Raw genomic sequence first — 16687 nt, forward strand, 5'->3', positions numbered from 1 at the left:
TATGGAGCTTGGGTAGCCCACCCCAAGCCTCCCAGTTGCCCTGCCACTGTCCTCAGTGAAGGACCCTGAAGCATAGATGGATGCCTGTGAGGTCTCCAGGGTGTCACAGTCCAGTGAGACTACTCAGGGTCTTAGCAATTGGGGAGGTCCTCACCCTGGGCTGGTAGGATCCAAGAATCCTCAAGAAACCCCCACTCCCCAACTCCAACAACCTCCCTGCCTGGGCTGCTGTCCAAGGTCTGCCTTTCCAGGCCAGTGTCTGAGGACTCAGAGGTTGGCTCCACCCACTGGTTAGATCAACTCTTTCTCATCAAGATGAACTTGGCCTTACCCAAGGGGTCAGAGTGAGCTGGCCTGTAGCTCTAAGCTGTATCATGCTGTGAAGACTGCCTGGATTGAAAGATCCCAGAATAGAACCTTCCTCCTTGGCTCTTCCTGAGGGTCCTCAGAGTGTATATGCTAACAACAGCAAGAAAAAGTAACCAGGAGTGCTCACACATATCTATATCCTAGCACTCAGGAGGCTGAAAGTTCCAGACCAGCCCGGGCTACACAGAAACCCTATCTCAGTAAAAAAGCAGTAATAATAATAATAATAATAATAATAATAATAATAATAATAACAACAACAACTAAATAATTCAACCCTATGCTAGAGCCTAAAGTGACCGCAGACAGCACAGGACACTCCTTTGCTGGCCATGGCCCCATCATTTCTGTCAATGTCAAATTTACCCTCTTTCTCTGGCCCAAGGACTGCTCATTATGGACTCTTTGGGAGAAGATAACACTGAATTAACCCATCTTATGTGGAGGGAAAGTGGCACCTGCACAGGGTGATATCTTTATGTTCCTCTGCAGGTTCTTGATCTTAGGGGAAATAGGACATCAACAGAGATAAATTCAGGCATAGGGGGAGGTCTTCCTGTAGCCAGGGGTTAGGGTGTTGAGGAGAGGAGGGCCTTGAGGCCACATAATGGAAGGGATATCTGAAGTATCTGCAAGTGACCTGAGATTACCCTAGAAACACGCTACAAGAGACATAAGGAAGCCATGTGAAGCCATCAACCAGACGGGGCTGCCGGCAGGGATTATTCAGATGTGCCCTTGGCCTCTAGTTAGGAGCGGGGGTGCAGGGAAAAGGCTTGTGCTGTTTCTGCTCCCCCAAGCTGATGTGCTCTGGTCACATTCTGGTTTGCCTTCTTGGGCCAGGTCTCAGGGACACTCCCCACCCCTCATCCGGCAACAGACATGAGATTGCCGGGGGAATGCGCACTCCAGTCCCACAGGGCCTGGCCCAGGGTCCTGCAAGAGGTATGTGTGAGGCTGTCAGCACAGAAAGAAAGACTCACAGGTGAAAAAAGCAAAGGAGAGAGAAGAGGGTCCGATGCAGAAAGAGGGCGATAAAAAGAAAATACAGAGAGGAGAGGGACAAAGAGAGACTGAGGAGAGGAAAAAGGGACAGCATGAGGGTCAGAAACAGAGAGGAGGGAGGGAAGGACGGAGAGAGGGAGGGGGGAGAGAGAGGGGGGAGAGAGAGAGAGAGAGAGAGAGAGAGAGAGAGAGAGAGAGAGAGAGAGAGAGAGGAGAGAGAGACAGAGAGACAGAGAGAGACAGAGAGAGAGAGAGAGAGAGAGAGAGAGAGAGAGAGAGAGAGAGAAGAGAGAGCGAGAGCGAGCATTTACAGTCATTCTAGTCCAAAGTCCAAAGTAGCACAGCCCCGGCTTCCACCAGGCGCAGATCATGTGGAGCCCATGGGGCCTGTGGAGCCTGGGCTGGGGACCTCAATAAAAAAAAAACAAAAAACCCCAACCGCTGGAACGCCCTGCAGGCCCACAAGACTGAGAAAGGACTGGCTGCCTTCTGGACTTAGACCAGTAACTCCCACGCGACCCAGTCATGTGTCCCTAGCAGGTAGCAAAGACACTGGTCGCCAGGGGCTGAGCTAAGGCTAGTTAGAAGAAAACGGATTTGGGGACTGGGGATGCGGCTTAAATGACAGAGCTCTTTCCTAGCATGTGCAAGACCCTGGGTCCCAACCCCATCCCCAAATAAAAAACTGTTTTAAAAAGGGAAATAAGTCTATCCACTTACACACACTTTAAGAGAAACTCTCCAGAGAAAGTCATGTTTGTTTTTTTCCCAAAGAATCAAATATAATTTGGAAATCAACTCAAAAGAAAACTTATTATTCACAGAGAGGACTGGAGATCTATTGCAATAAGAAGAAAAACTGAACTCCTAGTCGAACGCCATGACCTACCCAAGGCACCCGACTCTGCGGAGCCCTGCTCACCTGTATAGGATCTAGTGGGTGCCACGGCCAGTCCTCCGGGGAGGTCCGAGGGTTGATATAGTCCACCAGGAAGTGGCTATTTGAAAGGATTAGAAGGATTAGTGGGTGTAGCTTTGGAGGAAGTGTGTCACTGTTGGTGAGCTTTGTGGTTTTGAAAGCTCATTGGAGACCCAGTCTCTCTCTCTCTCTCTCTCTCTCTCTCTCTCTCTCTCTCTCTCTCTCTCTCTCTTTGACTACAGAACAGGATGTAGAACTATCATCTAACTCTCCAGCACCATGCTGCCTGAGTGCCACTGTGTTCCCCACCCCCATGATAATAATGGACTAACTTCTGAAACTGTAAGCAAACCCATAATTAAATGCTTTCTTTTGTAAGACTTGCCTTGGTCATCGTGTGTCTTCATAGTAATAGAACAGTGACTAAGACAGCACATAAATACGTAATACAGAATTTAATGATTCTCTACATTGGAAATGAGAAAAATTAAAACTCAGGCAAGGACATGAAAACATTTCGTAAAACAATATTTACTAATTGCTAATAAACACAGCAAGCGAAGCATTAGGGTATGTAAATATATTTAGGACATCTCATAGCCCCAACTATTGAGCATTGTGTTCCATTGCACCTGATTAAATGTGTCCACAAAATCAAAAGTACTGTCAACAAGGACAGGAAAGATATCTCAGCTTTCAGAAGTGCTTGTCATGTAAGCATGAGCAGGTGAGTTTGACCCATAGAATCCATGTGAAAAATCAGGATGACACACATTTATAATCCCAATGCAGGGCATGCAGAGACAAATGAGTACTTGGGTCTCAGTGGCTAACACCCAAACTGAAGCAGGCCCTCAAGGGACTCGGTCTCTAAAAACAAGGTAGATGGTCATCTTGAAGGTTGTCTTTTTGTGTATACACACACACACACACACACACACACACACACACATACACACACTTAAATACATACACATACATAATTCCCCTACTTTCAAGGTGAAGATGACAGATTACATAGAAGCATACTCAGGGCTCTCTTCATGTCCCTGTTCCTCAGGCTGTAGATGAAGGGGTTCATCATGGGAGTGACCACAGTATACAGAACGGAAGCAAACACCCCTGCCCAGGAAGCCTGTGTCCATGTAGAACTGAGGTACACTCCAAGGCAGGTTCCATAGAACAGAGAGACAACGGAGAGGTGAGAACCACAGGTGGAAAATGCTTTATACTTTCCCCCTGCTGTTGAAATCTGTAGGACAGATGTCACAATTTGAGAATAAGAGAAAAGTATCCCAGCAAGAGGGAAAAAGCCCATGATGCCTGTTACAACATATAACACAACATTGTTGATGAAGGTGTCAGAGCAGGCTAGCTTGAGAACTTCAGGAAGCTCACAAAAATAGTGTGGGATTTCCACAACGGCACAGAAAGATAGCCTCAGTGCAGTTAAACTCTCAGGCAGGGCTCCAAGAATGCTTATGAGCCATGCCAGGAGAAGTAGCTGCGAACAGAACTTAGGGCTCATAAGGACAGTATAGTGCAGGGGGTGGCAGATGGCCACAAAGCGGTCATATGCCATCACGGTCAGAAGCAAATTGTCCAGAAGTCCAAAGACCGTGAAAAAGTACATCTGGGTGATGCAGCCCGCATAGGTGATGCGCTTACTCTGTGTCTGGATGTTCAGCAGCATCTTTGGGACAGTGGTAGAGGTGAAGCAGACGTCAGAAAAGGATAGGTTAGAGAGGAATAAATACATGGGTGTGTGCAGCTTAGGATCAGAGACAATGGCCAGGATGATGAGCAGATTCCCAAAGATGGTCACCAAGTACAAAGACAAGAACAGCCCAAAGAGAGCAGACTGAATCTCTGGGTTCTCTGAAAGTCCCAACAGATAAAACTCTGGAATCCCTGTGTGGTTTTCTGGTTCCATGTAAATGAGTTGTCTGTATAAGAGAAGAAACAGGAAGACTGAGCTACAGGGAACAAACATAGCAGGTGTTTGTATGCCTCAACTTCAACCCCATGCATTGGTGAGATGGGGCATTTCTTAATGCTTGCTTCTCTTTAGAGGCTGAGGTTTCTAAATTCAGCCGTATTCTCCTGTGGGTCACCTCATGTGGGACTCCTGGTAATAACACTTAATTTAGTATTCAGAGCTGACTTTAAATACTCAGCTACCTTAACTCCCCCTCAGTCAGCTGTTATCACCTAAGATCTCTTTTCAATTACTTTCATCTCTCATTTAAAAAAATATATTCTGTGAGGATTTCATATGCATACATACTGAACTGTGATCACTTCCACTCCTCATTTCTGCCTCCAACTCCTCCCATATTCGCCCAACACACCCCCTTCTAATTTCATACCCTCTTTTTTCACAGAGTACAATGTGGTTTTCTTTCTTACTTACTTTTCTCTTAAAATAGGTAACTATTTTTAAATTAAAATATAACTATATCATTTCCCTCCAACTCATCCCATGCCTCACTCAAATTCCTGGCCCCCTTCTTTGTTATTATTGTACCTATGTGCATATATATGCATAAATACATAGATAAAACCCACTAAGACCAGTCAGTGCTGCCCATATGTACATGGCTGTGGGGTCATCCACTGAGGTGTGTGGACCCTACCAATCGACACACTCCTGAGGAATAGCACTTGTCCCTCCCCTAGTATCCATCAGTTGCCAACAGCCCTTTCATAAGGGCTGGGGCCTCAAGAGCTCATCCCTTTTTTGTAGGTCTTATGGAGCTATCCACAGCTGCTGTGAGTTCACGAGTTACATTATATCTAGAAGACAAACTTCACGACACTCCTCCCCACACACTATCTCTTACATTCTTTCTGCCTTCTTTTCCACAGTGTCCCCTGAGCCTTGCAAGTGTGAGGGGCTGAGAAAGATGCCTCACTTAGGCTGAGCACTCACAGTCACTGCTTCTCGGCATATTGGCCAGTCATGAGTCCACACCGACTCTGCCCACTCTAGAAAGCAGCTTTCTCACAAAGATTGAGAGCAGTTCAGGTCTGTGGATATAAACATAACTTTTTAAAAGGCAATTTGACACCAGAACCAGTTAGCCAAACAACAGTAGTAGGTTCCACCATAAGGCATAAGTCTTCCCAGCCATGAACTTTTGACCATGTCTACAGTACCAGGCATGAAATTCCCACGCCACTACAGCAGCAGTGGGAGCATCTTGCCTGGAAGGTCTGTACTGTAGAATGCAGGGTCCAGTGCTGGCCAAGACCCCAGATAACTTTTCATCCCCAGCCAACTGCACCTTCTAGTAGTCTGAAATCTAGACATCAGTGGTTTCCTGGAAGGGTTGAGATTGATATGTGTATATCCTGCAGTCAAAGAAAACGCTATCATTAATTTTAAATGCCATAATAATAAAATTAATTTAAATAAAAAGTTTAAAGTTAGAGTTAAATGCAACTTTAATAAGTTATGAGAAGGTCATTAAAAACCCTAAGAGAGGGAGAGATGGCAGTTAAGAGCACCTGTTGATCTTCGAGGGAAACTGAGTTTGATTCCCAGCAACCGCACGGCAGCTTTCAACCATCAGTAACTGTAGTTCCAGGGCATCTGATGCCTTCTTCTGGCTTGAGGGGTCACCAGCCACTCACACGGTACACAAATACCATATACACATGTATCAAAACACTTATACATGTTTTTTTTTCAAAATAGAGCAAGTATAGAGTATTAAATCACTTCACCAAATGAATTTCATTCTCACAGAGGACAAGATGCTAGTGTGGTAATTTTGTCTAATTTTAGTTTATAAGAATTATTCAGAGTCCAGTGAGACAGATCAACAAGTAAAGGTGTTTTCCTTGGGCTGATAGCCTGAGTTCAGTCTTTGGGATCCACATGATAAAAGGATCGAACAGACACATGGATTTTGTCCTCTGACCTCTACAGGAGCACCATAATATGCCCATAGTCTGTTCCTCAATAAATAAATAAAATCAAAAGAACTTAAAAAATTAACTCTGATTCTAAAAGAAAACAACCTTCCTCACACAACCAGAGTAAAAAAGCCTGTTTGCTTCATTAATAGCAAACATAGAAAACTATCCCAAATAAGTTAGGTTAGAAAATATATTAACTGGATACTAGATATGATGACCAAGTTACAGGCAACTCAAAGAAGCAATACACTTCTCATAGTGGTAATTGATTTGTTATCATACAATGAGTCAGTAGAAGGCATTCTGAACATAGTAAGCTCACCTTTATAGGTGCCAAAGACAACTCCATGGAGGTAGTTCTGGGAAAATTTTGAATGCAATGATCTTGCTAACCATACAAAACAGCCTCTTTATCTGCTAATATCTATTCAGACATGAAATTATAGGAATAATTTCCATTAAGCTCAGACTGAAGACAAATATTCATACCTGCTACTGCCGCTACCAAGTACTGTTATGAAACTTCAAACCAATGTGATTAAAGAAAATGTGATAATGCTTCAAACTATGGATAAAAGCAATTTAACTATTTTCAGATGAGAAAATGACAGTATAAATTGATTGAGAAGCTATTGCAATCAAAATGTGTATTGTGTAAGGCTAAATACTTAAGCATAGAACTTACCATTTTATTTACTATCAGCAGCAATAAACAGATAATTTGTAGAAAATGGCACATACCTACTCAACTTTCTGGAGCTGGTGAGGTCATGAATCTTAGAGTAGAATGTCCTAACACCACTTTACTAAACTAGTCTGATTCCTAACTGCATTCTGAATACTTATCCTCATACCCACATATGAGTGTAGCTCTCATTCCTCATCAAAGATCACACCTCATCACCCCTTGTCTCTGTAGAGATGGCAGAAAGACCGTTAGAGCCAGAGGACCAGGAAGTCTGCTGTGAGGCTGTGTCTCCTAGGAATGACAAGGAAGCTATACCCATGATAACTCAACAACATGACTGTATATACAGAATCTGAACAATGACCACACCAGTAGACATGCTAGCATGGAACGGGGACGTCTCGGGGGTCTCATCCCTAGATGGAGAACTACAGGCAACTAAGGACTGCTGAGAGAGGGAGAATTAGTCATCCTAGGGATGAGCCTCTAACTCACTGTTTATCCAATACCAAGTGGTCAGCCTTAACAGCATATGCATACAAGCAACTAAATGGACTCAGCATGTTTTATTTATATATTTATGCAAATATATAACAGCACTTAAAGAAAAAGAAGACAAATTTGAGGGGGAGTGAGGGTTACATGGAGGGGATTGAGGAAGGAAAAGGGAGAAGAGAAATGATGTAAGTATATATTAATTAAATATATATTAAAAAGAATCTAGATTAAATATGCAAGTAGAGGGGCCAGGAGAAGTATAGCCAATAAAGTATGGGGGGTGAATATAATTAAAGCACACTGGATGAATGTATTAAAATGTCACAAAGTAGCTGATTATTTTGGCTATTAATATAATTGAGTAAGCATCATCATAAAGAAAAAATATATTTCAGAATGAAAGTGTGAAACTCCACAGCCTCAAAAAAGCTTTTTTTTCCTTTTATTTTTTTTCAAGACAGGGTTTCTCTGTGTAGCACTGGCTGTCCTGGAATTCATAGAGATCCACCTGCCTCTGCCTCATAAGTGCTGGAATAAAAGGCATGTACCACCACCACCCAGCAATAAAGCTTATTTTTAAAGACAAAAAATTGTGACATGCACAGAGAAAATTTTAGACATTGAAAGAGACCAGCTCACAGATGAATAAGTCATATTTATAGTGCTTACATTTACAGGAACTATATTAATCTTTCCTGTTGAATGACTTCATTGCATTCAATCCGTATCCTCAGAAACACATGGAAGGGGGAGCTATCAACCATATTTCATGAGTAACTGAAGGAGGCATTAATAAATGATGGATAGATGTTTGAGCAATGAGGTGCAAGATGGATAAGAACTAGTAGGTGATCCGAAGACATAAACATTGAATAAAACATAAAGGAAACCAAACAAATCCCTAGGGAGAAGCAGGAAATTCTTACAGCTGATGGGAAAAGCAAGCCTGTAGATAGGATGTCAGGAAGACCAAGGAGCAAGAGGGATGCTAAGTATGAACAAGCTGCAGTTAAACCTGAGGCTTCCTTTTGATTAGTCACTTGCCTCTTATAAATTGTTTTTGAAGCAGTGACATTTTTTTGTTTCCTAAGCCAAGGCTGTTCAACAGGAAGAATTACTTCTCTATCCTCTTACTTACTGTACTCAATCAGATGCTCATTTTCAGATGTGTTATGCATCTTACCTTTCAGAAAAGTGGATGGTGGAGCTAATGCATCTGCAAGGCCATAGAGATGGTGTAAAGAATGATTCCTGCACCACAGTAATGTTCTCTGGAGCAGAAGGGATTTTTTCATATATGCTTGGATTCGTGAACTAATGGCAATGTCAGGATCTGTACTGTTTATTTAGTTCCAGAAACTTAATTCTCAGAGCCTCTCATTAAATATAAGTTTTTAATGTAATCTCTGGGCAATATACTTGCTAGGAATCTGGGGACCAAAGCATTAATGACAAAGTCCCAATCAATTTGTTCCCTTGCGGTTGTTGTGTTCAGAAACGGTGCCACCTCCCCCAAGGGTCATTACAAAACTACTGATAAGTATGTAAAAGGAAATAAAGAAGTATTTTATATAATGAAAATGGACAACTTCTAAACAATATTTAACATATGTGTATTCAGTATTGAAGAAGACACAATGAATACTAATGGACCTGAAGGAACAGACAGAATGCAGTAAATAACAACAAAGGATTCCATCGTACCACTTCCAGGATTAGGCAGATTGGGCAGCAAATCATACAGAAGCATTGGACTCCATCACTTTGAGCAAGTGGCGTTAATAGACTGTAGCACTGATCCCAATCGCAACACAGATCACATTCTGTTTACTGGAAATTTCTCCAGGAAGCATCAAATCTTGGGTCAGGAATCATGTCTGAAACAGTTTTAAAATACTTAAATAAGCCAGGAGGTGGTGGCACACACCTTTAATCCCAGCACTTGGGAGACAGAGCCAGGTGGATCTTTGTGAGTTCGAGGCCAGCCTGGTCTACAGAGTGAGATCCAGGAAAGGTGCAAAGCTACACAGAGAAACCCTGTCTCAAACAAACAAATAAACAAACAAACAAACAAACAAACAAAAACTTAAATAAAATAAAATATATTTTCTAATCACAATTCCTGAAACTAGCAGTTAGTAGTAAGTTGGATTTCAAAAAATTAATAAGTACTTTAAAACTATACATCAGAATAAACAATGGCCTACTAAAGAAATGGGTTGAAAAAAACCTATAATACCTTGGAAGAAACAAAACAGGAAATACAACACATGAAAACTTATGGCATGAAGTAAAATCAATCCTAAGAAGAATATCCATATTAATAAATACTATCATGAAAATGTAGAGATGGCACTAGGAAACAACATAATGCCTCAATGAAATACAAAAAGAACAAGCAGCCTGGATGATTTCAGAATGAAGAAAAAAAATCAAATTATAAAAATATGAATAGCACACCTGCTAGACTTCATGACACCTCTCTCTTTCCTTTGATGGCTGTGATGCCCTAAGATAAGAGAAGATTAGCCGGGCGGTGGTGGCACACGCCTTTAATCCCAGCACTCGGGAGGCAGAGCCAGGTGGATCTCTGTGAGTTCGAGGCCAGCCTGGGCTACCAAGTGAGTTCCAGGAAAGGCGCAAAGCTACACAGAGAAACCCTGTCTCAAAAAACCAAAAAAAAAAAAAAAAAAAAAAAGATAAAAGAAGATATAGAAACTCCTGACTGCGTCTGTAAGCACAGCCAGGAGGCCAGGAGAATGTTGGAGGCATGCATTGCCATAGGATCAACGCCAATAACCATCATCCATTGGGAAAGTTTGTATGAGGCGTAACCACTTAAAGAGGAACCAGACCTTCTGCCAGATTGTCAGCCTGAACAAATTGTGGGCATGCTCAGTGAACAGATGTTGATATATGCTGCAAAAAACAAGACTGGAACTGCTCCAACCATTACTGTGGTGCAATCCGGATACCACAACATTCTGGGGAAGAAGGAGTCCCTAAGCACCTGTCACCATGAAGGCCAAATTCTTCAGCAGAAGGGCTGAGGAGAAGATAAAGGACATTGGAGGTGTCTGTGTCCTGGTTGCTTGAAGCCACACAGGGAGGTTCAAATTAAATGCTAACATTCTTTGAAAAAAAAAACCTGAATAAAATAAGGACTAGGAGAAGCAGTACAAAACCTTACCAAACTGAGCTGTTTGAATGGGTAAACAAAATTGATTAAAATTTGCTAGACAAACCATGAGGAAAGCAAAATAAACTGAATCAGAAATAAAGACAACACCAGAAATTTCTGACATACAAAAAAATCATATGGAACGACTGCTAATGGTTATTAGTTAATTATATTCAATTCTCTAGAGAAAAATGGGGAAATCTTTGTACATGTACAACATACAAAGAAACATATCAGCAAAAGATAGACCAAACGGCCTAATAATGAGAGGAAAATCAATCCATAATAGTCTTCCTCCACAGGAAAGCAAAAAGACATTACTGGTTAATGAAGCTGAATTTTGCAAATATTTCAGAAAAACAATACCAATATTTTCATGCTTTAATAAACACTGAAGATGGGAGAGTCTTTCCAAACTCATCACATGAGAGCAGGCTAGTCCTTAGGCATAAACCTGGATAGGACACAGAAAGCTAAAGGTTGGTGTACTTGACTAAAACAGAAGCTGAACTCTTTCACAAAATATGAGCAAACAAAACCCAAATGTATGAGAACAGATTGTACATCATGATTAAATAGAGTTTCCTAAGAGAGCAAGATGGTTCAATGTAACAATCAATAAACAAGATATATCACATTCTCAGAATGAAGGAAAACACTGTATGATGTGTCTATAGGTTGACAATGACCATATAATAGTTATCAATCTTTCAGGAATAAAAAGATGCTGGAAATTATGAGGAGCAGGGCATCTCTAACATAATCTTGGCAGAATGTGTTAGGCATTACATAAAGAATATGAATGTAACACAATCCCCATTTAAATTCCAACTGAATTCTTCATAGAAATTGAAAAAAAGTATCTTAAATTTCATATGTGAACACTGAAGAAACAGACAACTAAAATAATCCTGAACATTAAGAATATATTATATGAACAAAATCTATTTTCAAGAAACGAAAGGTTTAAAAAAAATCAAAGAAAAGGAAAGCTGCTGGAAGTATCACCATCTCAGAATTCAAGTTACATTATCTGTATTAGAGTCACAGTAATAAAAATACATGGTACTCACAAAAAACCAGACACATTAAACAATGGATTAGAATTGAGGATCCACATATAAGCCCACACTCCTACATCCATCTGATTTTGCTCCCTGACCACTTGAAGACTGTTTTCCCCCTGCGCCCGAGTTCGGAGGGAGGTCACAAAGAGGGGGGGGGGCAGGGTGCGAGGCCGCTATCACCATGGCCGTGCGCTGCTGGGGCAAGTTGGCAAAGGGTCTCCCTTGGCGCCACCAGGGTGAGCTGCAGCTGCTCTCCAGACTGGCTGCACAAGCTGCCGGTGCCTACCGGTCCCCTCCCTCCATCGCCTCAGCCATCCTCCCCCTGCCCCCAGCCACCCTCCTCCCGCCCTCCTGACGCGTGGCGGCCAATGGGAGACCACTGAGCTGCTGCACACCCATACACTGCCCAGAGCCTTCTGCTGCAGCCCACAGGGTCGCCTGAGGGGTGGCTGGGGTACCCTGAGAGCTGCTGGGCAGGTGGAGGGTGGTTAGAAGTAAAACTACTTGCTTAGCAGCGGACCTGTGTTAGGTCCACGGGGGAAGGAGAAAAAAAATGACATATGGAAATTTACTATAGGAGGCTTTCTAACATTATATACATACAAATGTGTAAGAAGAGTTTAAACAGAGTTACTCTATAATGCATCACAAGGTCTCCACTAGACACTACAGACTAACAAAAAGCCCAGTGCCAGGAATAAGTTCTTTCTTTTGTAGTTGTTGGCCCATGAGTTCCCATAGATCCCTAAACATCGCAGGCAGTTGCCTTTGCTCATTATTGCCCTCCAGAACAGGATGGTACAAACCTATTGTGAACTACTCCACCTATCTGAACATAGAACATGGGGAACTAAAGCTGGTTCTAAGCCAGAAGCTTGATCTCTACTGACTAGTGCTGTGGGATGTTCTGTGTGGCAAATGTGTTGCTCTGATTGGTTGGTAAATAAAACACTGATTGGCCAGTAGTCAGGCAGGAGGAATTGTGGGCAGGACAAGGAGGAGAATAAAGCTGGGAAGTGGAGGGCTGAGTCAGAGACACTGCCAGCTGCCATGATGACAAACAGCATGTGAAGATGCTGGTAAGCCACGAGCCACGTGGCAAGGTATAGATTAATGGAAATGGATTAATTTAAGCTGTAAGAACAGTTAGCAAGAAGCCTGCCACAGCCATACAGTTTGTAAGCAATATAAGTCTCTGTGTTTACTTGGTCGGGTCTGAGTGGCTGTGGGACTGGCAGGTGAGAGAGATTTGTCCTGACTGTGGGCCAGGCAGGAAAACTCTAGCTACAGACTAGCTTTCATAGTGCTAGCAGGTGCTGCTAGCACAGTACTGAAAAAGAAAAGTAATCATCAGTCTCACCCAGCTACAAACCTTGTAAGCTATAACGACTGGACTGTCAAGACATGCCCACTGGTGCGAAACTAGCACAAACATCATGTGAGTAACCAACCTTGTTCTAATTGGATTTAAGGTTTGTTCTACAAGGTGAAACCCATAGGGCACCATGTTATCAGTGCCAAGGGCCTGTGGCTACACAAATCATAGGCCACAGAGGAGAACTTACCACTATTATTTGGCTAAACTGACATAGTATTAAACCAATTTCTAATGACTTATCATTACACCCATAGATTAGTGTATTTCAATCCTCATCAGACAAGCTTCTTTATGCAATAGACAGTGATTACTATAGAGACCCACAGCTGCTCAAGATGCAGAGAATAAGAGAGTGCAACTTGCTCATCCCTAAATTAAATATCTATATTGCACCCTTTCCTTGAAGCTCAGGGATCTTCACAGAAGAAAAGGCAGAAAGTTCACGGGAGGTGGAAGTGGTGCATTTCTGTAATTGTACAGTGTTTTGTTGTGAGATGATCCTTCTGTATGCTGTGAATATGTATTACTCTCAATTGTTAATAATAAGGCTGTTTGTCCTATAGCAAGGCAGGGTAAAGTTAGGTGGGACAATCGAAGTGAGGACTGGGATGATGGAGAGTGGAGTCAAGAGAGATGTGAGCAAGCCACCTAAGAAGCAAGATGCTTGGGGACCAGTAAAGCCATAGGCCATGTGGCAAGCCATAGATTAGTAGAAATGGTTAATTTAAAAGTAAGAGCTAGTTAATAATAAGCCTGAGCTACTGGCTGAGCATTTTGTAACTAATATAAGCTTTTGTGTGTTTATTTGGGACTGGGTGGTCAAGACAGAAAAACTCCACTCCATTTACAGTGTTTTCTGGTCCCAGCAAGGAGGAAGCACATGGGAGCTCAAAGCAATTGTGACAGCATGTACAAGACCCTGACAAGCCCAGGCCAAACAAAATCCCAGTACAGAGAGACGAGTTGAGAATGAAGTCTCACCCCTGGTTGAGGAATGATTGGCATTTTATAGTTGCTGGAAGAGGAAGAGTTAGTTTTCTTTAAGGGTGTGATCACTTGTAAGTGAACCAAACTCCAGCACAGGTCTATAACCAAGTATTTGAGCAGCACAATTGGACTCAGTGGAGTTATTTTGTTTTGTTTTATCTTGTTTTGTTTTTGAAGAACAAGAAGTCAGATGTGTAGTAAGGCGGGAATGACCTGGGAGCTGTTGTGGAGGTGGATATGATGAAAACATAGTGTACAAAAATACTCAAAGAACCAATACAAAAATAAAATAAATCTTAGCTGGGCGGTGGTGGTGCACACCTTTAATCCCAGCACTCAGGAGGCAGAGGCAAGCAGATCTCTGTGAGTTTGAGGCCAGCCTGGTCTCCAAAGCGAGTTCCAGGAAAGGTGCAAAGCTACACAGAGAAACCCTGTCTCAAAAAAACAAAATAAAAACAAACAAACAAACAAAAAATCTTAACTCCCCAATCAAAAGACAGAGGGGACTTGAATGGATTAAAAACTAAAATCCATCTTTCCATTATCTCCAAGAAATTCACCTTAACTTCAAAGATAGAAACTGCTACACCCTGAGCCAGGCATAGACCTATAGTCCCAGCATTCAGGAGGTGGATTTCTATGAGTTTGAGGCCAGCCTGGTCTACATACCTAGTTCTAGGCCAGCCAAGTTACACAGTGAGACCTACTCTAAAAAACAAAACAGCACAACAAAAACTATAGGGACCACATTATAGTAAAATGATGGGAAAATGTATTCCAAAACAATGAGACCAAAGCTGTCTCTATCCTAATATCTAATGAAATAGACATACAACCAAGACACAATAGGTTATCAAAATAAAAATAAAAAAGACTTCATCCAAATCAAAGGAGCAATTAACCAAGAAGACATAACAATCCTAAATATATATTCAAGACACTCTAGAGCTCCCAGTTTCATAAAAATGAATGCTACATTACTTTACAACACAGAATAAATTGAACTCAGCAATAGTAGGTGATTTTAACATCCCATTCTATGCAATAGACAGGTCCCATTCTATATAACAGTGTTGCAAAAGATTTCCACAGCACACTGCCCCTGGCCTGATTCCAGAGTGTTAGCACCTGAGCTTTTGAACTGCCTTTTGTGACTGTTACCGTTTGTGTCCACTACCTTCTGTTTGAAGTATGTAAATCTTATCTGAGTGCTTCCTAAAAGGCCCAAAGCCTGTGCAAAACTTGGTTGCAGAAGAATTCAGAAAACCAAGAAGTTCTGTGACTGAGAATTGCTTTGGCATTTGTCTCTTTGGGGAGCTTCAGAGAAGAGGTTTTGGTATGCAGAAATCTGCTTGCTAAACTGTATAACAATACAAAAACTTTTTGTGAAGCTGCAGTCAGTCAGTTCACCAAAAGCTGACTTCCTGGCAGCCACAAAAGCTAAATAAAATTCATCCTACAGTGACCCTGTTTCTTCCATGGACCCACATGAACTGAACACCTGACACTACACATAGGTCATCTGTAGAAAAAAGAAACAGAAAAACATCAGAATTAAATGACATCATTCATTACATAGACCTAACTTAGACCTATAGAATATTCCACCAAACAAACACCAAAGAACACACATTCTACTGAGCAACCCATGAAACCTTTTCTAAAATAGATCACATAGTGGGACACAAAATAAATCTTAAAAAATTCAGTAAAACTGAAATAACTCTGTATGTCTTGTCTGTCCATAATGCTATAAAGCCTAAGATCAACACCAAATGAATCTCTACTAATTACCAAATTCATGGAGATTAAAAAACAAGTTACTGAATGATGAATGCGTCCAAGAAGAAACTTTGAAAAAAATATTGGAAATAAATGAAAATAAAAAAACACCAATAAAACTTTTGGGGTATATTAAAAGCAGTTTTAATTCAGAAGTTTATAACTTGAAGTGTTTACATAAGAAACTCAGAAAAAGAAAAATGACTTAATGATGCAACTCAAGTATTTGTAAAAGTCAAGAACAAACCAACCCCAAGTCTAGTAGACAGCAATGAATAATAAACATCACAGCAGAAATTAATGAAATATAAATAAAGAAAATAATACAAAAGAATCAATGAATCTAAGAACTGGTTCTTTGAGAAGATAAGATTAATGAACACTTGGCCCAATTAACCAAGAGGAACAAAGAAGGAACCCAAATTAACAGAATCAGAGATAAAATAGGAAACATTAAAATAGACACTAGAGAAATTCAGAATAGTATAAGAGAAAACTTTAGAAATCTATACTCCATTAAGTCAGAAAATCTAAAAACAATAAATGAACTTCTAGATTCATCTAAACCCTAAAGTTAAACCAAGAATAGATCAACAAAGGTATGGACCAGGAGAAGTATGCTGCTGGAATCTACACTATAGTTAGGCACATGGGTCAAGAAGTTGATGAGCGTCTCATTGATGTGACTACTTCCCTCGGATTTCAATATGTGTAAGATGGAAGAGGATAGCTTGTTGTAACTAAGAAATGGTAAGAAAAGGCCAAAAACTGAGAAACTAAACAAAAAACAAAGTCTTTATCCCCATAGAACCTTGATGTCTGTCTTAGTTACAGTTTTATTGGCATGAAGAGACACCATGACCACGCCAACTCTTACGAAGAAAAACAA

The 16687-nt window shown here is 41.3% G+C and overlaps 1 protein-coding gene across 1 annotated transcript; it reads right to left on the bottom strand.

The window, feature by feature from the left end:
- Positions 1–3287: 3287 nt before the first annotated feature.
- LOC131912006 (olfactory receptor 7C1-like) lies at positions 3288–4226 on the bottom strand. Its single transcript, XM_059264483.1, has one exon. It carries the CDS (start codon positions 4224–4226, stop codon positions 3288–3290), a length of 939 nt encoding a protein of 312 aa, XP_059120466.1.
- Between the last annotated feature and the right edge of the window lie 12461 nt (positions 4227–16687).

This window comes from Peromyscus eremicus, chromosome 5 (assembly GCF_949786415.1).
Source record: "Peromyscus eremicus chromosome 5, PerEre_H2_v1, whole genome shotgun sequence".
Lineage (NCBI taxonomy): Eukaryota > Metazoa > Chordata > Mammalia > Rodentia > Cricetidae > Peromyscus > Peromyscus eremicus.

What these genes read in the sequence shown, in the direction of transcription:
- LOC131912006 (XM_059264483.1), bottom strand. Translation starts at nt 4,226, where the DNA reads ATGGAACCAGAAAACCACACAGGGATTCCAGAGTTTTATCTGTTGGGA.